At 42.8% G+C, this 23,512-nt stretch overlaps 1 protein-coding gene across 2 annotated transcripts in view; it reads left to right on the forward strand.

Annotated features, from left to right (window-relative positions):
* ccdc186 (coiled-coil domain-containing protein 186) overlaps positions 1–23,512 on the forward strand; it is a 99,169-nt gene that overhangs the window by 31,059 nt on the left and 44,598 nt on the right. For both annotated transcript variants that reach the window (XM_055930800.1, XM_055930798.1), the window contains exons 5-7: positions 15,480–15,692; positions 16,097–16,216; positions 19,765–19,869. In XM_055930800.1, coding sequence (XP_055786775.1) covers positions 15,480–15,692; positions 16,097–16,216; positions 19,765–19,869 — 438 coding nt within the window. The remainder of the gene's footprint in view (positions 1–15,479; positions 15,693–16,096; positions 16,217–19,764; positions 19,870–23,512) is intronic.

The following is a 23,512-nucleotide window of genomic DNA, read 5'->3' on the forward strand; positions in this document are numbered from 1 at the left end:
GGTGTGCAGGGTTCTGTTTCAGCCCAGCAATACACACCTGATTCAATTTAACAAACCTAATGAGTTGATAGTCAAGTGCGCTATTGTTGGGCTGGAATAGAAGTCTGCTCACCCAGTAGATCAGGGATCAGTGGAGCAAGGTTGGCCACCACTGGTATGGAGTTTTTTTACCTGCAATGATGCTTTAGTAATAATAGCCTACTTCTTACTATTCATTTATCTATTGTTGTTTAGACTAATGTCTAATCTTTACATATAAATTAGCTTATTTGTACATTTTGAAGTGTTGATTATTTGAAGTGAAGTGTTTAAACTAAAGAAAACTTATTAGTAATGAACTAGTGTCAATGTTGATTAATCACTTAATCCTGCAATAAAGAGGGGAAGGGGTTCTGTCCAATGTGTCTGTGTTATATTCTCAAATGAACTTTTCCTTTTTGTCTAATTGTAAGATATACAATCTGTTTTAACATATGGTATGCATAGGCCTACAGTATGATGGCATTACTGGTCATTTGCCATCTGAAGCAGAGAATAGCTAAACTCGCACATTGTTTACATGTTGAACTATATGTTCTCAATTTAAAATGATACCAATAGACAATATATAGGCAAACCATATACCAGATTCTGTACATGCCCTTTAAGTGCTGACAAAATTGTTTAGTGCACCCTTGTAATTTAGGTACAGTATGGAGATGAAAATTAGACTACAGAAAATGAGCATTACATATTAATTTTATTTTATTATTTTTAGCAATGTTGCTTGCAAAAAGGTTGCAGTTGTTCCCATAGATAGACAGTACATTGTTGTTCTATGTATGACTGACCCTGGATAAGCTAGCGACAGGGCTAACACAGCTAAACTTTTAGGTCAATAATATGCTGTTTTATAAAAATGTTGTTGGCTTTTTAATCATAAGAGAAATTTAACTTGCTATTAGCTATCTAATTATACCTAGTTAGCGTACAAGGTTAGCTGACTTTTCTCTTAGCAAACCTCAATGTTGCTAGCTATTGCTTGTCCCTCATGCTAGCTTGTGGCTATTTTACAAGATTCAGACATTTGTATATGTCAGTAATAATCAAATCACATTTTATTGGTCACATAGACATTTAGCAGATGTTATTGCGGGTGTAGAGAAATGCTTGTAAAGGACCTAGAAACAGAGTGGCCATATTTGTTGGTGCAATCTTTAAAACCTTGCCCCATCTTAACCTAATGATCAGATATGATCATATGTCAAATGTATTTTCTTGATGAATAAAAAATGAGGAGTAGATAATCGTACGAAATTGATTCGGGAGTGCCTGTTTGAATATAAAGTATACTCTTTAAAAAAAATGTTTTTATATTTTTTTAGGGTTATGAGGTCGCCAGGCATCAATCCGAGAGTATATGTGACCCACCACCTTCATTCGGTCCTATGTAGCAAAATTTGAATGACTATTTCTGGTAAACACACACTATATCAAATAAAATGAACGTTTGCTCCATGGCAGACCAATCCGAACTCATCTCTTGGCATGTCCAGCCCACCCATTATCTTAGCCAATCATGGCTAACGGGAAACTTCCTGTCTTTTTCTGTGGCTAAACCAACTAGGCTAATAATTTAACAATTTTATTCATATTTACATATGGCATACAAGTTTGTTATTAAGGCACATGAAAGTTCACGTGTTCCAGATGGCATTTTTGCCCCAAAGAAATTCTCAAATTCCTCTGCTGTGAAGTAGTGACGTGCTACATATACCTAGCTTCCTGGAACAGGTCACATACGTTGGAGAGCTTTTGGATTGTAGTTGGTCTTATTAGATTTGTCCCGCATGTCCAGAATGGCATTCATGTCTGTCTCAATAACCAGTTGGAATTAAGTTAATTCTAACACGTATAATGTTCAAAGAATCAGAAAACTTAGGATCATATGAATTTGGAGCATACACATTAATAAAGGCAATTTTACTTCCATTATGGATACGTTTAAGGAAAGGAAAGTGATAATGCCTTCTTGGACTTTTCCTTTACCAAGGATGGTGATTTTCATTTTATTATATATCATTATGATTACACCTTTAGTTTTGTTTGGGGCTGATGAAAAAGCAGTCAATTTGTACAAATAGTACTCTATTCTAAGCGCGTCCTTTTGGAGCAGGTGTGTTTTTGGAGCATTGCTAAATCAATATGGTTTCTTGCTAGAATATCAAGACAGCTGGAATGCTTGATAGGAATATTAAGGCCTTTCAAATTCCACGAGGAATGTGAGAAAGTTCTTTAATCAGGCTTCATTTTTATTTAATCTTTATTTAACTAGGCAAGTCAGTTAAGAACAAACTCTTATTTACAATGAAGGCCTACCAAAAGGCAAAAGGTCTCCTGTGGGGACCGGGGCTGGGATTAAACATTATTTAAAAATATAATATATATTTAGGACAAAATACACATCACGACAAGAGAGACAACACAACACTACATAAAGAGAGACCTAAGACAACAACATAGCAAGGCAGCAACACATGACAACACAACATGACAACAACACAAAACATGGTACAAACGTTATTGGGCACAGACAACAGCACAAAGGGCAAGAAGGTGGTGACAACAGAACAGGTGTTGTATGTGGAGGAGGAGGGCTGCAGTAGATATCTCAGATAGGCGGGAGTGAGGCCTAAGAGGGTTTTATAAATAAGCATCAACCAGTGGGTCTTGAGACGGGGATACAGAGATGAGCAGTTTACAGAGGAGAATAGAGTGCAGTGACGTGTCCTATAAGGAACATCTAACCGCTCGAGAGTACCCTTACCTGCCGATCTATAAGTTATTTCTCCGTAGTCTAGCATGGGTAGGATGGTCATCTGAATCAGGGTTAGTTTGGCAGCTGGAGGAGCGATTACCATAGAGGAAAGCAAGTCTAGATTTAAATTTAGCCTGCTGCTTTGATATGTGCTGAGAGAAGGACAGTGTACTGTCTAGCCATACTACCAATTACTTGTATGAGGTGACTACCTCAAGCTCTAAACCCTCAGAGGTAGTAATCACACCTGTGGGGAGAGGGGCATTCTTCTTACCAAACCACAATACCTTTTTGTTTTGGAGGAGTTAAGAGCAGAGAAAGCTTGTTGGACAGTAAGAATGCTTTGTTGTAGAGCGTTTAACACAATATCCGGGGAGGGGCTGTAACGGCGGTCCTCCTCCTCTTCAACCGAACAGGAGGAGTAGTGAGGGAACCAAAATGCAGCGGAGTTTGAAGACATAATTTATTAAAGAAAACACGAAAACACGAAAACGAAATACACTTGACTAAACAAAATAACAAACGGTGTAGACAGATCTGGACGACGGACTCACATAACACACGAGAACGCACGAACAGGGAAAAAAGCCTACACATAAATGACGATGAACAAACAAACCGAAACAGTCCCGTATGGTGCGACAAACACTGACACAGGAGACAACCACCCACAACGAACACTGTGAAACCACCTACCTAAATATAACTCTTAATTAGAGGAACGCCAAACACCTGCCTCTAATTAAGAGCCATACCAGGCAACCCATAAACCAACATAGAAACAGAAAACATAGAATGCCCACCCAAACTCACGTCCTGACCAACTTACACATACAACAAACTAACAGAAATAGGTCAGGAACGTGACATAACCCCCCCCCATAAGGTGCGAACTCCGGGCGCACCAGCACAAAGTCTAGGGGAGGGTCTGGGTGGGCATCTGACCACGGTGGTGTGTTTTTGGAGCATTGCTAAATCAATATGGTTTCTTGCTAGAATATCAAGACAGCTGGAATGCTTGATAGGAATATTAAGGCCTTTCAAAATACACATCACGACAAGAGAGACAACACAACACTACATAAAGAGAGACCTAAGACAACAACATAGCAAGGCAGCAACACATGACAACACAACATGACAACAACACAAAACATGGTACAAACATTATTGGGCACAGACAACAGCACAAAGGGCAAGAAGGTGGTGAGCAGCACAAAGGGCAAGGCTCCGGGCGAGGTCCCCACCCCACCATAGTCAATCCCAGCTTCCATTTCCCCCTATGAATGTCCACCCTCATCTTACCCCCACTAAATCCTTTTGGTAACATCGACAACAGGGGCAGCACCGGGACAGAGGGATAGCTCAAGACAGAGGGATAGCTCAAGACAGAGGGATAGATCAGGATAGAGAGGTAGCTCAGGATAGAGAGGTAGCTCAGGATAGAGAGGCAGCTCCGGACAGAGAGACAGCTCTGGACTGAGGGGCAGTTCTGAATAAATAGCCGCTCTGGGCTGAGGGACAGCTCATGACTGGCTGACGGCTCTAGACTCTCATGGCTGGCTGACGGCTCTGGACGCTCATGGCTGGCTGACGGCTCTGGACGCTCATGGCTGGCTGACGTCTCTGGACGCTCATGGCTGGCTGAAGGCTCTGGACGCTCATGGCTGGCTGAAGGCTCTGGACGCTCATGGCTCACTGACGGCTCTGGCAGATCCTGTCTGGTTGGCGGCTCTGGCAGATCCTGTCTGGTTGGCGGCTCTGGCAGATCCTGTCTGGTTGGCGGCTCTGGCAGATCCTGTCTGGTTGGCGGCTCTGGCAGATCCTGTCTGGTTGGCGGCTCTGGCAGATCCTGTCTAGTTGGCGGCTCTGGCAGATCCTGACTGACGACTGGCTCTAGCGGCTCCTGACTGACTATCGGCTCTGACGGCTCGGGACAGACGGGCGGCTCTAATGGCTCGGGACAGACGGATGGCTCAGACGGCGCTGGGGAGACGGATGGCTCAGACGGAGCTGGAGAGACGGATGGCTCAGATGGCGCTGCGGAGACGGATGGCTCAGACTGCTCCTGTCTGGCAGAAGGCTCTGGCTGCTCCTGTCTGGCGGAAGGCTCTGTAGGCTCATGGCAGACGGGCAGCTTTGCAGGCTCATGGCAGACAGGCAGTTCATGCGCCGTTGGGCAGACGGCAGACTCTGGCCGGCTGAGACGCACTGTAGGCTTGGTGCGTGGTGCCGGAACTGGAGGCACCTGACTGAGGACACGCACTTCAAGCCTAGTGCGGGGAGCAGGGACAGGACACACTGACCTCTCGAAGCGCACTATAGGCCTGGTGCGTGGTACCGGACTGAGGGCACGCACCTCAGGACGAGTGCGGGGAGAAACAACAGTGTGCACAGGACTTAGGAGACGCACAGGTGGCTTAGTGCGCGGTGCCGGAACTGGAGGCACTGGGCTGGAGACACGCACCATAGGAAGAGTGCGTGGAGGAGGAACAGGGCTCTGAAAACGCACTGGAAGCCTGGTGCGTAATGTAGGCACTGGTGGTACTGGGCTGGGGCGGGGAGGTAGTGCCGGAAATACCGGACCGTGAAGGCGTACTGGCTCCCTTGAGCACCGAGCCTGCCAAACCTTACCTGGTTGAATGCTCCCCGTCGCCCGACCAGTGCGGGGAGGTGGAATAATCCGCACCGGGCTATGTAGGCGAACCGGGGACACCATGCGTAAGGCTGGTGCCATGTAAGCCGGCCCGAGGAGACGCACTGGAGACCAGACACGTTGAGCCGGCCTCATGACACCTGGCTCAATGCCCAATCTAGCCCTACCAGTGCGGGGAGGTGGAATAACCCGCACTGGGCTATGCACTCGTACAGGAGACACCGTGCGCTCTACTGCGTAACACGGCGCCTGCCCGTACTCCCGCTCTCCACGGTAAGCCTGGGAAGTGGGCGCAGGTCTCCTACCTGCCCTTGGCCCACTACCTCTTGGTCTCCCCCCAATAAATTTTTGGGTGGTACTCACGGGCTTTTCGGGCTTCCGTGCTAGACGCGTCCCCTCATAACTCCGGTTCCCTTCTCCGGTTGCCTCTGCTCTCCTCAGTGCCTCCAGCTGTTCCCATGGGAGGCGATCCCTACCAGCCAGGATCTCCTCCCATGTGTAGCAACCTTTCCTGTCCAATACATCGTCCCAAGTCCATTCCTCCTTCTTTTTCTGTCCCTTACTCCGTTTACACCGCTGCTTGGTTCTGGAGATTTGGTGGGTGGTTCTGTAACGGCGGTCCTCCTCCTCTTCAACCGAACAGGAGGAGTAGTGAGGGAACCAAAATGCAGCGGAGTTTGAAGACATAATTTATTAAAGAAAACACGAAAACAAAATACACTTGACTAAACAAAATAACAAACTGTGTAGACAGATCTGGACGACGGACTCACATAACACACGAGAACGCACGAACAGGGAAAAAAAGCCTACACATAAATGACGATGAACAAACAAACCGAAACAGTCCCGTATGGTGCGACAAACACTGACACAGGAGACAACCACCCACAACGAACACTGTGAAACCACCTACCTAAATATGACTCTTAATTAGAGGAACGCCAAACACCTGCCTCTAATTAAGAGCCATACCAGGCAACCCATAAACCAACATAGAAACAGAAAACATAGAATGCCCACCCAAACTCACGTCCTGACCAACTAACACATACAACAAACTAACAGAAATAGGTCAGGAACGTGACAGGGGCCAGCTGAGTATAAGACTGTATCATCCGCATATAAATGGATGAGAGAGCTACCTACTGCCTGAGCTATGTTGTTGATGTAAATTGAGAAGAGCGTGGGACCTAGGATCGAGCCTTGGGGTACTCCCTTGGTGACAGGCATTGGCTGAGACAGCAGATGTTCTGACTTTATACACTGCACTCTTTGAGAGCGGAAGTTAGCAAACCAGGCCAAAGACCCCTCAGAGACACCAATACTCCTTAGCCGCCCCACAAGAATGGTCTACCGTATCAAAAGCTTTGGCAGCACAACATTGCTTAGAATCAAGGGCAATGGTGACATCATTGAGGACCTTTAAGGTTGCAGTGACACATCCATAAACTGAGCGGAAACTAGCTTGCATACCAGAGAGAATATGATAGACATCAAGAAAGGCAGTCCGTTGATTATTGACACGTTTTTCCAACACTTGATCAACAGGGTAAAATAGAAATAGGCCTATAACAGTTAGGATCAGCTTGATCTCCCCCTTTAAATAAACTACGAACTGTGGCTGCCTTCCAAGCAATGGGAACCTCCCCAGAGAGGAAAGACAGGTTAAAAAGGTCAGAGATAGACTTAGCAATGATAGGGGCAGCAACCGTGACACAGATGTGTTTTTGTGGTCAAGTTTAAGGAGCTCCTTTAGCACCTCGGACTCGGTGACCCCCTGCAGGGAGAAACTTTGTAGCGGGGCAGGGGAAAAAGTGGGAGGAGCATTGAGGCTAGTGACATTGAAAGGGGTGGGAGATGAGGAAATGCTGGATGGGCAAGGAGGCATGTCTGAGTCAAATAGGAATCCTGACTTAATGAAGTGGTGATTTAAAGAGCTCAGCCATGTGCTTCTTGTCAGTAATAACCACATCAACATTAAGGGACATGGGCAGCTGTGAGGAGGATGCTCTATTCTTGAGGTATTTAATTGTTTTCCAGAATTTCTTGGGATTAGACCCAGAGAGGGAGAACTGTTCCTTAAAGTAACTAACTTTGGCCTTGTGGATAACCTGAGTGCACTTATTTCTCGGGAGAGAGGGGTGAGTGTGGTGGGGGTAGCTGTACCAGACGGGGAGACAGGCCAGGGTAGATGGTGAACAGATCACCAGGGGGAATCCAAGCAGCTGTGCAGCAGGCAACGGGAGTAGGTGTTGTGGTGGTTATTTTCTGTATTATCAAATGAGGAGAGACAAACTTATCACACAAGTCAGTAATACTAAATCTGTATTCACTTATTAATATGGGAGCAGGTCAATACAACACACACATACAAAGTGAATCGATTGAGTGCTCTGCGATAACGATGGCTGGTCGATGACCCACCCCCGTAGGTGATTCGTTGAAAGCCCCGACACAAAGAATACAACACCTTTTTATAGCCAAGATACACCCTCCTGAATGTTCATAACAAACAACAGATGTTTGGAATCGTCACACGGTTAGGATTCGTATGAAAGATACTAATAATTCTAATTCTGAATACTGTTCTTATTGTATAGAAACCAGGGTCTGGCCCCCAAAACAAGGTTCCTCATAATGATCCATACCCGAGCCATCTCTCCCTGGTACCTTCCAGTCAAACCAGCGCAATCTCCCTCACATGAATGGGAATGTACAGGCATCGTACATCTACTTGTCAGCATTAAGCCCCAGAGGCCCACTCTCAGTTCACACAGACACAAATAGACTTTTAAGAACCCTATTCAGTTGCATAAAACAATCAGTTGATGCTATAACGGCATTATAACAATCTTGTAATTTCACTCTCACATTCCCCCATTTTGCGAATTCTTGCAACTTAAAAGGAAATGACAAGGTTTAAAGAGACATTAATATTCGTAGAAAATGCATACATTCTTCATAAAACCAGAAGCATAAAAGCAATATTTCATTTCGTGGGTTCCTGCATGTGACCGGCTGCTATAGCACGGGCTAAGCCCAAGAATCTTAGCATCGTCTCCAATTTAAACCTCCAACACATATTCTAAGCGCTCTACTAATTTGTCTGGGGAGGTCATGCTACGCAGTCATCTGCACGAAGCCATGAAGAAAACAAAAGATGCATACAGTTTATATGATTCAAGGCTATATCTTCAAAGACAGTGAAAAGCACCTATTAAAAGCATAATGCTGTGCATGCAACAATGGAGTTTAAGAAAATAAGCGTTTAGTTATCTAGCACAAATGATTCCTTTTACCAACTATTCTTACTAATCTCTAAACATACGTGAAAGAGAATAACAACACAGTCTATTGGAACATTTTTTTTCAAGTTGGCTTATACTCCCCTCATCGCAGAGCCACAGGATCAGGAAGTTAGACCTCTAACCCACCAGGAGAAATCCCAACAATCCAGCAGACACAATCTGGGAGATTTGTATCGAAACAGAACAGAACAAGCAACACAACAATATACTCCTTCAAATAACTCAAAACACTCCTACATATCACTTGAGGTGTGTAAACTTCAATCCAAACCCCCAGAGGATTGTACATGTTTATGTAAGAGAGAGACCAGTCATATAATATGATATGGGAGTGAATTGTTATACTTGGTGGCAAGATATATGTTGCTAAATTAAGTGCACATAAACATTGGGATATATTAAAACAAACTATTAATGATTCGGGGGAGTACAGTGCATAAAAACCTTATGATATATTTTGTCTCTCTTTGAAATGTTTCCTGGGGCTATGGTCTTGGGAGAGCAGTGAGTGCAATTCTGCATGCGTCCTCTGAAACACAACCCAACCAAGCCGCACTGCTTCTTGACACAATGCACATCCAACCCGGAAGCCAGCCGCACCAATGTGTCGCCGCTCGAACCCAGAATCTCTGGTGGCACAGCTAGCACTGCGATGCAGTGCCTAGTTCACTGCGCCACCCGGGAGCCCCCAAATCTATCCTTTTGTAGAAAACATGTTGCATTATGCGAGAGCCCACATGCAGCTGTGTCCCTCCCCCAGCCTCAGGAATAACCTCCCCACAATGGTAGTGGCACAATGACTCGTAGCCTGTAACACTCACCTCTGTAATCAGTGCTTTGAGAGGCTGGTAATGGCACACATTAACTCCACCATCCCAGACACCTTAGACCCACTCTAACTTGCATACCGCCCCAACAGATCCATAGCTGATGCAATCTCAATTGCTCTTCAAACTGCCCTCACCAACCTAGATAAGAGAAATACCTATGTGAGAATGGTATTCACTGACTACAGCTCAGCTTAGAACTCTGCAACTGGATACTGGACTTGCTGACAGGCCGAACCCAGGTGGTAAGGGAAGGCAACCCCGTCCCTCTGCCACACTGTGCCTCAACACAGGGTCCCCCAGGGTGTGTGTTTAGTCCCTTCCTGTACTCCCTGTTCACGCACGACTTCAAAACCATCAAGTTTGCTGACGATACGACGGTGGTAGGCCTGATCACTGGTGGCGATAAGTCAGCCTACAGGGAAGAGGTCAGTGACTTGGCATTGTGGTGCCAGAATAACAACCTCTCTCTCAACGTCCATAAGGCGGGGGGGGGGGGGGGGGGGGGGGCTGCAGGGCTGCAGTGGAGTAGGTCGAGCGCAGCTTTAAGTTCCTTGGTGTCCAAATCACTAAAGACTTAAAATGGTCCTAACACACTCACACAGTCGTGAAGGAGTGACCGCGCCTCTTCCTCCTCAGGAGGTTGACATGGGCCCTCAATTAGTATTTGGTAGCCTTGCCTTTAAATTGTTTAATTTGGGTTGAACGTTTGGGGTAGCCTTCCACAAGCTTCCCACAATAAATTGGGTGAATTTTGGCCCATTCCTCCCGACAGAACTGGTGTAACTGAGTCAGATTTGTATGCCTCCTTGCTCGCACACGCTTTTTCAGTTCTGGCCACAAATCTTATATAGGATTGAGGTCAGGGCTCTGAGATGGCCATTCCAATACATTGACTTTGTTGTCCTTAAGCCATTTTGCCACAACTTTGGAAGTATGCTTGGGGTCATTGTCCATTTGGAATACCCATTTGCGCCCACGCTTTAACTTCCTGACTGATGTCTTGAGATGTTGCTTCAATATATCCACATAACTTTCCCTCCCTCATGATGCCATCTATTTCGTGAAGTGCACCAGTCCCTCCTGCAGCAAAGCACCCCCACAACATGATGCTGCCACCCCCGTGCTTTACGATTGGGATGGTGTTCTTCGGCTTGCAAGCGTCCCCCTTTTTCTTCCAAACATAACGATGGTCATTTTGGCCAAACAGTTATATTTTTGTTTCATCAGACCAGAGGACATTTCTCCAAAAGTCCGATCTTTGTCCCCATGTGCAGTTGCAAACTGTAGTTTGGCTTTTTTTGTGGAGGTTTTAGAGCAGTGGCTTCTTCCTTGCTGAGCGGCTATTAAGTTTGTCGACATAGGACTAATTTTAATGTGGATATAGATACTTTTGTACCTGTTTCCTCCAGCATCTTCACACTGTCCTTTGCTGTTGTTCTGGGATTGATTTGCACATTTCGCACCAAAGTTCGTTCATCTCTAGGAGACAGAACGAGTCTCCTTCCTGAGCGGAATGACGGCCATGGTGTTTATACTTGCGTACTATTGTTTGTACAGATGAACGTGGTACCTTCAGGATTTTGGAAATGGCTCCCAAGGATGAACCAGACTTGTGGGAGGTCTACAATTTATTTTCTGAGGTCTTGGCTGATTTCTTTTGATTTCCCCATGATGTCAAGCAAAGAGGCACTGAGTTTGTAGGCCTTGAAATACATCCACAGGTACATCTCCAATTGACTCAAATGTTGTCAATTAGCCCATCAGAAGCTTCTAAAGCCATGACATAATTTTTTGGAATTTTCTAATCTGTTTAAAGGTACAGTCAACTTAGTGTATGTAAACTTTTGACCCACTGGAATTGTGATACAGTGAATTATAAGTGAAATAATCTGTCTATAAACAATTGCCAAACTATAGTTTGAACAAGTGAACAAATGTGTGGAGTGGTTGAAAAACGAGTTTTAATGACTCCAACCCAAGTGTATGAAAACTTCCAACTTCAACTGTACTTCCATCACTCCATTATCCCTGCAGATTGTAAATATGGTATTGGAACTGACCCTGTATATAGTAGGCTTGCTTACTTACTTACTTATTGTGTTCTTCAATCTTTCTTATTTTTTCACGTGTTATTTGTCCTGTAGTACATTGTTATTGATTATTGCCTTGTTGTGTTTTGAGTTTTCAGGAAAGGCATTTCACTGTACTTGTGCATGTGCCATTAAAACTTAACTTAGATGTATCATGTATCCAAATAGATGTCACTAGAAAACAGCCTAAAAGCAAGTGCAGGTCCTTTGCTCTTATTCTATTTGCAGAGTTTGACGTGACTGTGTTAGCTGTAGTTGGCTTGCTAGCAAGCAAGGGATAAGAACGTTGCCAGTCTGCATAGCAATCGAACAAATCAAAGTCCTCTTCTCTAGCAACATTTCAAATCGAATGAACGACCATTCCGCTTCTCGAGCGATAGAATTAACGACCAGGTTTAGTGAAAGGATGAAATGGTAGGACTTATTAAAATATTCATGAAAACATTCAATTTCTATTGTTGAATGTGTGATTTGGTATTGTTTTCTTTGGCAACCTTGGTATAAGCGGGATAAACGCCTCCACTCTGTACATGATCTGGAGCTAAGGAACTCCACGGAGTTCTAAGGAACCTACCACGTCCTCCATTATTTCCAGACCATGTACACAAGGTCTGCGTTTATCCCTTACCTATTACTTCATTCGGCAAGGTATTACATTAACAGGTTTTATTACATAAAACAAATGGAAAGTTACGCTATTACATTTTATTATTACAATAACCAGTGTTATTACATGAACTGTTACAGAGCACTGTTGTATGGTGAGGCAGGCTTGAATATACAAGGAAGCCAAGAGGTTATCCTACATTGTTGTTTGATTTTCTGTATGGTAATAATGACGATGATGATGATGATGATGAATTTTATTTTGTAAAGTGGTTCATTGCATAAAGCATCAACATGTTCATTCACCTTTCTAGTCCCGTCGTTCCACATGAAACCAATCAAAAAGGGGAATTTTGACCACACCCGTTTGATTTGAACAAACTGTACAAACATATTTGCCCATGGTAGAAAAGGTCAGAATGGGAATACTGGACCTGAATGAGCCCTCAAGTATTTTTCAGGTCAATATTCTAAAAACACGTAAATTCAGATGTCATCTTCGCATATGTTTTAGTTTTGGTGTTTTTTGGTGTTTTGCCCGCCATCGGATGAGACTAAGAATATTCTTGAATGCAGGGTGGGTGTCATGTTTGGCTGATAAATGTACTAAAATGTGAAAATATTTGAAATGTCAACTTTAAAATGTTACCACAAGATAGCTGAAGGTCCAACCCATTATAAACTGTTGATTTGAATGGGAATATACATTGTTTTAAATTATATTGTCAATCTTCCATAGTAAACTTAATTGAAATCATAGAAACTCAGATAATAGAATAGTCATTCCCATTCAAGTTGATATTCGACTGTGTGTGGACAATTCAATTAAAATGTCAGTTGTGTTCCAGCTAGTTTACGGTGGTCTGAAGGGATTTTTCTATGATTGAAATGACACACGGGGCGGCAGGTAGCCTAGTGGTTAGAGCGTTGGACTAGTAACCGAAAGGTTGCAAGATCAAATCCCTGGGCTGACATGGTAAAAATCTGTCGTTCTGCCCCTGAACAAGGCAGTTAACCCACTGTTCCTAGGCCGTCATTGAAAATAAGAATTTGTTCTTAACTGTTAAATAAAGGTTAAATAAAGGTAAAATGTAAAACTCACCAACAACCCACCATTTAAAGTGTATGCTGGGTCTCAACCGATGGTAAAACCGTTGAGAATGAGAACACAAACACCTCAGATTATTTAAAATAGTGTCTAAGCTACAACATTTGCAAGGATTTTGTTTCGTGTGGAGATTGTGGTTTTTATATTAGTTGACGTTAAACATTTTATTTTTAAACATTACTTGACAACCCTCTTTTGTAAGGCATCAACTGATATGATTCTCAACGGTTTTACCTTTTTCAGTGATGAAGAAGTTACATGGTAGCGTGTGGTATGCAAAATGGGTCAACTTTGAGAACCTCTATCGCCTGAATGTTTTTGCATTCAGGTCCAAAAGGTATCTTCCTGACCACTTCTACCTTGGGTAAACGTGTATGGAAATGTTTTCTTCAAGTCAAAGGGGTGCAGTGAAAAAGGCGATTAAATTCCTATATAGTGGGTACCAGAATTATTGGATCCCTTGATATAGATGAGCAACAAATACTCTATAAATAAATAATACTTTTCTGACCAATATTGTATGCAAAAAATATATAATTTTATACTAAGACAATTGCTCAGAGAAAGAGATTTTGTTTAACAAGTAATCCATTTTTCTTCCCGAAAGATAGGGGTCAAAATGATTGGAACCCCTCTTCAATACTCCAGAACCCTCCCCTTGTGAGGATAATGACACTGAGCCTTTTTCTAAAATGTTTTATGAGATTGGAGAACACATTTGGAGGGATCTTGGACCATTCCTCGATACAGAATATTTTCAGATCCTTGAAGTCCTTCATCTACGTTTATGGACTGCCCTCTTCTATTCAAACCACAGGTTTTCAATGGGGTTCAACTGGAGACTGAGAAGGCCATTGAACTTTTTTATTTTGTGGTCAATTAACCATTTCTTTGTGGATTTTGGTGTATGCTTTTGGTTATTGTCATGCTAGAAGATCCACTTGCAGCCAAGTTTCAGCCTGCTGTCAGAGGCGACCAGGTTTTTGGCTAAAATGGTCTGGCTGTGACTGTCTGGTAGCTTTGGAAGGATAACACATTCCATTTCACTGTTCGCTGAACAATATAAGATTGTTTTGGGGAAGTTTATTCGCTTGTTCACGCCATCTAAATATTACTCCATATCTCAAGATGGCGCCTACATTCTACCCTCACTAAATCTCTAGAAGTCTCTAAAACAATTTCTGCCGTACAGACATGAACACTACTGCAATATACCACCTCTCTCTCGGTCTGTCTTTTTCTCTCTTTCTATTTCTCTTTCACTCTTTCGCACCTTCCCTCGCACATAGTTTCCCTTGTGTTTGTGTCGATGGAGATGTCAATTGAGGGAGGATGAGCAAGGTAACGTTTTGCCAATGTTGTCTGACAGATCGAGGGGAAAGCGTTCTCATGAGAAATGAACACACCTGTGTGAGAACACCCAACTGTCCTCGGGCCAGCTGACATTTTTTACCCTGACCAATGACTGATGATTTTCCTGACTGGCAGATTACAAGCTGACCTATCAATGCACTGCCCTACCATTTGTATGGCTCTAGTTTAGATCTCACACATACTCATTGTGGATTTTTGTATTGAAACCTCAACCAAACTGCCACATTCAATTGCAGCACTATCCACTTACAACATGCAATCAGGGAGACCGTCACTACGCCCCCAGATATAATACAAGAGTTTTAATTAAGCATGAATGAGTGTGCACTTGAGCATGCATAATTTCGGTCTATTTTTCTGCATGTCTGTGTGTAAACTTGCATAATGCATGCACCTGTGTTTCTGTGTAGATCAGTGAAAGTGTGTCTGCATGTTTGTCTGTTCATGTCGGTCTTTTTCTGTCAACATAACTGCATACTAACCTGTGGTGGCTGGTGGCACTTTACATCGGAGGACAGGCTCATAGTAGGACTAATGGCTGGAACGAAATTAATGGAACATGTGTTTGATACCATTCAATCGATTCCATTCCATCCACCATTACTATGAGCCGTCCTCCTCTCACCAGCCTATACTGATGATGTAATCAATGTAATACATAATGATATAATCAATGTAACAGCTACTAATTCATGTGTCCCGTCCAGGCTGGGAAGAAGTGTGAGGAGGCGCGTCTGGAGAAGGAGGCCATGGTGATGAAGTATGTTCGCGGGGAGAAGGAGGCTCTGGACCTGCGCAGGGACAAGGAGGGGCTGGAAAGGAGGCTGAGGGAGGCCACCAAGGAGGTGGACCGCCAGGCCCTCAGGGGAAACCAGTTGGCTCAGGAGAAAGGCCGGTTGCAGCAGCTCCACGACGTCAAGGTAACGCAGGGTTAACGTTTAAGCATCAAAGTTCCACATGTTCAGCTGCTAAGGTGGCGCTGGCGCAATATTTGATGGACTTTCTGACACCGCTGCTTTATTTGCACTTGCTAATCTATTTTGCCAGGAATCTTTCATATTTATTGGAAAGGGTCTGCTCGAAGGCTTTTGATGATGATGAACATGATGGTGGTGGAATGTTTTCCTTTGTCCCCGCTGCGTTTTGCATCATCACAACTTTTGCTTTTTACTGAAACTTTACTGCTGACCATAACAGTAGACTAATGAACAAAATACTGAAATATGTTTTTTGGAGTAAAGTGATCCTTTAACATGAATTACAAATGAAATGGCATACCGTGCCTGTTACATCCTAATGGAATCCCATCTCTTGTTGTCCTCAGGAGGGAGAGGTGAGCAGGCTGAATCGGGAGTTGGAGAACTTCAAGGAGGGGATCAACTCTCACCTAATCAAGGTCAAATGGGCCCAGAACAAGCTGAATAGTGAGACCGACGCCCATAAGGTAAGACCAACTGCATTTTTTACACTGTTGAATAGTAAGGCGACAGCCACAAAGAATGAACATGGATGGAATCCTATATGCGTTCTTCAATTGTCTATTTTTGTCTGTCAAAAGTTCAACTCAAGTCTTATTTTTGGACAAGTAAAAAAGCGGACATTGCGTTTTTTGACAGACAATCATCTCCGTTGATGATCAACGGATGACTCCCATTTGAAAAACCAAACCACCGTGATTTTCAGACACAGAATCGCTGTGGCCAAAGCTTAATCGCATCAGAACAAAAGTTAAAAGACAGGAAGAAACAGGATGGAAGTGGCAGAAGAATAATAGTCTACACTATTATACGCCCAAATACAGTATGATTGTGTGTGACTTAGTTTATGATTTTCAAGGTCATTATCTGAATTTGCACTATTTGTATAATGGAGATTTAAAAACAAATTTAAGATTTTAATCAAATTGTATTTGTCACACACGTGTTTAGCAGTTGTTATTGCGGTTGTAGCGAAATGCTTGTGTTTCTAGCTCTAACAGTGGAGTAATATCTAATAGTAATACCAATCAATTGCACAACAATACACACAAATCTAAAGTAAAGGAATGAAATTAAGAACATATAAATATTTGGGCGAGCAATGTCAGAGCGGCATAGACTAAGATACAGTAGAATAGTATAGAATACAGTGTGTATATATATATATATATATATATATATATATATATATATACACTGCTCAAAAAAATAAAGGGAACACTTAAACAACACAATGTAACTCCAAGTCAATCACACTTCTGTGAAATCAAACTGCACTGATTGACAATACATTTCACATGCTGTTGTGCAAATGGAATAGACAACAGGTGGAAATTATAGGCAATTAGCAAGACACCCCCAATAAAGGAGTGGTTCTGCAGGTGGTGACCACAGACCACTTCTCAGTTCCTATGCTTCCTGGCTGATGTTTTGGTCACTTTTGAATGCTGGCGGTGCTTTCACTCTAGTGGTAGCATGAGACTGAGTCTACAACCCACACAAGTGGCTCAGGTAGTGCAGCTCATCCAGGATGGCACATCAATCCGAGCTGTGGCAAGAAGGTTTGCTGTGTCTGTCAGCGTAGTGTCCAGAGCATGGAGGCGCTACCAGGAGACAGGCCAGTACATCAGGAGACGTGGAGGAGGCCGTAGGAGGGCAACAACCCAGCAGCAGGACCGCTACCTCCGCCTTTGTGCAAGGAGGAGCACTGCCAGAGCCCTGCAAAATGACCTCCAGCAGGCCACAAATGTGCATGTGTCTGCTCAAACGGTCAGAAACAGACTCCATGAGGGTGGTATGAGGGCCCGACGTGGGGGTTGTGCTTACAGCCCAACACCGTTGCCCAACACCGTGCAGGACGTTTGGCATTTTTCAGAGAACACCAAGATTGGCAAATTCGCCACTGGCGCCCTGTGCTCTTCACAGATGAAAGCAGGTTCACACTGAGCACATGTGACAGACGAGTCTGGAGACGCCGTGGAGAACGTTCTGCTGCCTGCAACATCCTCCAGCATGACCGGTTTGGCGGTGGGTCAGTCATGGTGTGGGGTGGCATTTCTTTGGGGGGCCGCACAGCCCTCCATGGGCTCGCCAGAGGTAGCCTGACTGCCATTAGGTACCGAGATGAGATCCTCAGACCCCTTGTGAGACCATATGTTGGTGCGGTTGGCCCTGGGTTCCTCCTAATGCAAGACAATGCTAGACCTCATGTGGCTGGAGTGTCAGCAGTTCCTGCAAGAGGAAGGCATTGATGCTATGGACTGGCCCGCCCGTTCCCCAGACCTGAATCCAATTGAATTGAATAAACTTGACTAAAAAATACAGGTTGGACAGCAAATGAAAGATACATTAGTTCTTAATGCAACCGCTGTGTTAGATTTTTAAAATTAACGTTACTACGACATACAGCGTGCGTTAAAGCGAGACCGCACCGAAATTAATGGCAGAATATGAGTTTTACATTTTTCAACAGAACAACGAATTAACATCATAAATAGTTCTTACTTTTTGATGAACTTTCATCAGAATCTTGGGCAAGTTGTCCTTTGTCCAAAAGAATCGTTGCTCGGTTGTAGGTTGTCGCCTTCAACTTTTGAATTAGCAGTAAACATTAGCCATGTGGCCCAGACGTGCCCAACTCACTAGAACGCAACACAAAGAAATATCCGAAAATCGCAATATACTGATATAAACTGATATAACTTGGTTTAAAATAACAACATTATGATGTCTTTAACACCTATATCGAATAAAATCAGAGCCGGATATATCTAAGGGCTATAACGGGAGCTTTCTAAAACGCCATCCTGAGGTCTGTCTTGCGTCATGGCGAATGGAGGAAAGACTGGACCCCACGTTCCCAGTCCATTTATATGGCCTCAGATCTGCCTAGCAACTCCATTCCAATTCTCACTATTTGCTGACATCCAGGGGAAGGCGTATGCAGTGCATCTCAACCAATAGAAGACATGCAAATTAATAAACTGACCTCAGAACAGCCTGGCTGATTTCAGATTTCTCACTTGCTGACAGGAAGATTGCTCCAACTCGAGTTCTGTTTTACTCACAGATATAATTCAAACGGTTTTAGAAACTAGAGAGTGTTTTCTATCCAATAGTAATAATAATATGCATATTGTACGAGCAAGAATTGAGTACGAGGCAGTTTAATTTGGGAACAAATTTTTTACAAAGTGAAAACAGCACCCCCTATTGAGAAAAGGTTAACCAAGTTACCCGCATTTGGCAGGCGTACATTTTAATTCCTGTGTTTAATATGTGAGCTTAAACTAGGTGGTCAGGCTTTTGTTCAAAATGAAAGAAAGTAAATTATAAAAAATAAGCTCTTTGCTTATATATTGCCTTGTTTCTTTGTTGTTGTGTGAGGCACATGAACAAATGGAACACTATAGTCAACGCAAAGTAACGGTTTTCTTCGGGACCAAATTTCACCTGCCAGATTCCACCAGCCTGACTGTTCAGTTTGCCATACCCCCAGGCCATCAGGCAACCGTTAATGTCAACCCCTGCAATGTAATTGTAATTGGTTTGTGATTGTTCCATCGGTGTAATCTTTGATTTGATGCGTGTGAAATATGGATAAAAGGAGAGTAGCCAAATTAAATTACAAATTAATTATAAATTCTGCACATTTTGATGGTTGTATTTGTATGACTGCATTTTTGATTGACTGCAAAGAAATATTGATTTAAATGGGATTTTTTTTATTAAGACAAGCTAACTTTGTTTTGTCAACTTGCCCCAGGTGTGTGATCATGTTTGTGATCATCTTTTTGTCTGCAGTCGTGTTCTTTTGTGGAATGTATTTGCCATTTTTATGGTACCATTTTATTTTTGATGGCAACTACATTTTGAAAATACATTTACTGTTTTGCAAAAGGACACAGTTCTGTGTCGTCGTGTACAGTGTTTTGAAAATGTATGACATTGTTCACAAAATGCTTGTCCGTGATTGCGAAATACTGTAACATTCACTTGCTTCTTCTCACCACAGGAGACTAAAGTTAAGCTACGAGAGACCACGGCCAAACTCACCCAGGCCAAGGAGGAGACGGAGCAGATCCGCAAGAACTGCCAGGACATGATCCGCACATATCAGGTGTGCGTCTGTGTGCTTTCAAAGATGGCAAACCTGTGTTGATGAGCTTTATTAGAAATCCAAGAAAGTATCATGTGACTTATATTCTGAAATCAGGCTTCTGTCCACTCGGGGCCAGTAGAGTGCTGTGTCCTTTTATTTGCCACCTGGTGCTGTATTATGTATCAAGCAACATGCAATAGGAGTGCAGATTTCTGCCTTTTAGAGCACAATGAATAAGATTACATGGCCATGGGGGGGACCTGATCCTAGATCAGAAATCCTACTCTGAGACACGTAATACATATGGCTCAAGATCTTTGCTTTGGAATTGATTATGTTTATTCAGTGTTTTACATTAGCGCCGGCTGTCGGCAAATCGGCCAGTTACAGACGGCTACATTTTCCACTTCATTGTAACTTAAAAGTTAATTTAAAAGTTTCAATTCGCCAGTCCGTTTTGTTCTGAACAGAATTATATATATTTTTGTTCTATTCCACTGCTCCGACCAGCAAAGTTCTGAACTGGTTCGAACCCCCCCAAAAAGTACCGGTTTATATTATTCCTTTCTGTTCCTTTTTAAACCCCTGAAATATACTTTTTTTTATTTTTTATTATGATTTAGGCTAACATTAAAAAATTAAGTGTGTATAAAGTAGCTTGCTGTGGAGCGGGTAAGCCATTTAATCTCTATAGGAAATTCATTGAGAGCAAATTGTATTTTCCCGTAACAGCGTGGTATAAGCATAATGAAAGACAAACACACTGTGCTGCCAGTCACAGTGTAGGGTGCGAGAAATTTTAAGGGTGAGGAGACAGCGAGAAAGGATGGAGGAAGCTTGCTTTGAAGCGCTGGGCATCTTGTTAAGACATGCACTATCTGAATTAGGCCCACAGAATTATACCTACAGATGAGCGGCTTCTATGGAGGAAAGTTTAATGTCTTTGAACTTCCGAGTTGGTTTAACGTTGGACCAGAGCAAACTTTAGCTAGCTTGCTAACAAGCTTGTATGTGCAGAGCGCCACTACAATTTAAAACACGTCGTACCTTTTTGTTGTTAAAAAATCCGATGTGAAATGTGATGACCTTTAACTAGCATTTAAAAAAGTATATTCTTCTTTAATTAAACCTCTCCCTAATTTCGGGATTACGCTTGTAACGTCGTCAGTAGGCTACAATAACTTATGCAAAGATTTCCAGCTGGCATGCATACTTTTGGAATTATGCCGCGTTCATGTGCAAGTCGGAACTCTAAAATCTCCGACATGCTAACTGGTTGTAGTTACAGTGCCTTGCAAAAGTATTCATCCTCTTTTCCTATTTTGTTGTGTTACAGCCTGGATTTTTAAATTGATTTTTATTGTTATTTCATGTAATGGACATAAACAAAATAGTCCAAATTGGTGAAGTGAAATGAAAAAAATTTGAAAATAAAAAAACAGAAAAGTGTTGTGTGCATATGTATTCACCCCCTTTGCTATGAAGGCCCTAAATAAGATCTGGTGCAACCAATTACCTTCAGAAGTCACATAATTAGATTGCACACAGGTGGACATTATTTAACTAAGTGTCACATGATCTGTCACATGATCTCAGTATATATACACCTGTTCTGAAAGGCCCCTGATTCTGCAACACCATTAAGCAGGGGGCAGCACCAAGAAAGTGGCACCATGAAGACCAAGGAACTCTCCAAACAGGTCAGGGACAAAGTTGTGGAGAAGTACAGATCAGGGTTGGGTTATAAAAAAATATCAGAAACTTTGAACATCCCATGGAGCACCATTTAAATCCATTAAGAATATGGCACCACAACCAACCTGCCAAGAGAGGGCCGCCCACCAAAACTCAAGGACCAGGCAAGAAGGACATTAATCAGAGAGGCAACAAAGAGACCAAAGATAACCCTGAAGGAGCTGCAAAGCTCCACAGCGGAGATTGGAGTATCTGTCCTTAGGACCACTTTAATCCGTACACAGTCCACAGAGCTGGGCTTTACGGATGAGTGGCCAGAAAAAAAGCCATTGCTTAAAGAAAGAAATAAGCAAACACGTTTGGTGTTTGCCAAAAGGCATGTGGGAAACTCCCCAAAATATGGAAGAAGGTACTCTGGTCAGATGAGACACAAATTTAGCTTTTTGGCCATCAAGGAAAACGCTATGTCTGGGGAAAACCCAACACCTCGCATCACCCCGAGAACATCATCCCCATAGTGAAGCATGGTGGTGGTGGCAGCATCATGCTGTGGTGATGTTTTTCATCGGCAGGGACTGGGAAACTGGTCAGAACTGAAGGAATGATGGATGGCGCTAAATACAGGGAAATTCTTGGGGGAAACCTGTTTCAGTCTTCCAGAGATTTGAGACTGGGATGGAGGTTCACCTTCCAGCAGGACAATGACCCTAAGCATACTGCTAAAGTAACACTCGAGTGGTTTAAGGGGAAACATTTAAATGTCTTGGAATGGCCTAGTCAAAGCCCAGACCTCAATCCAATTGAGAATCTGTGGTATGACTTAAAGATTGCTGTACACCAGCGGAACCCATCCAACTTGAAGGAGCTGGAGCGGTTTTGCCTTGAAGAATGGGCAAAAATCCCAGTGGCTAGATGTGCCAAGCTTATAGAGACATATCCCAAGAGACTTGCAGCTGTAATTGCTGCAAAATGTTGTTCTACAAAGTATTGACTTTGGGGGGTGAATAGTTTTTTGGGGGTCTTATTTCTTGTTTCACCCCCCAAAAATATTTTGCATCTTCAAAGTGATAGGCATGTTGTGTAAATCAAATGATACAAACCCTTAAATACATTTGAATTCAAGTTTGTAAGGCAAACATGCCAAGGAAAAATACCAAGGGGGGTGAATACTTCCGCAAGCCACTCTCTCTCTGTGTGTGTGTGTGTGTGTGTGTGTGTGTGTGTGTGTGTGTGTGTGTGTGTGTGTGTGTGTGTGTGTGTGTGTGTGTGTGTGTGTGTGTGTGTGTGTGTGTGTGTGTGTGTGTACCACTGTGTAGCCGTTAGCGATGATGCTAATGAAAACAGTCTTCTGGTAGATGGAAATGCTTTCCCAAAAACTTTTTCAATTAAATGTTAACTACAAAGTAGCCTATGATTATCTGCCAGAATGATATCATGATTATTTTCATGAATCCAGTGGAAATTTGTTTTGCATACTCTACCTGGAAAAACAAAACCTTTTATTTTTAAAGATAATGTGGGCTATTTACTTTTCTGTTTTAAGAAAATACATTATTTGAAGAACTAATATCATTGTGGCAATTTATATTTGGCAGTAAAACTGTAAATAGACTTTAATCTCAAGAGAAGACAGGTTAAATGTTTAAAAAGGTTTCATGTTATCATACTGTAGTAGTACTAACGTACTACTATGTTATCGAAACTATTCCTGATCATGTAGGCCTGGACCAAGACAATATCCAAAACAACTAACAATTCACTGAATTCATACATTTACAGTCATTTCAATTGTACAGTCATGTCTTTCTACACAATACCACAACACATTTTTCCCATCTGGGAGATGAACTATAAAGTATTAAATTATTTCGCTATGTATTTGATGGAATCAAGGCATTAGAGTGTACCAGAAGTCGCCCCAAATAGAGCTTTTTGGGCTAGACCCCTACGGCCTGGCATCGCTAAA

This window comes from Salvelinus fontinalis, chromosome 8 (genome assembly GCF_029448725.1).
Source record: "Salvelinus fontinalis isolate EN_2023a chromosome 8, ASM2944872v1, whole genome shotgun sequence".
Lineage (NCBI taxonomy): Eukaryota > Metazoa > Chordata > Actinopteri > Salmoniformes > Salmonidae > Salvelinus > Salvelinus fontinalis.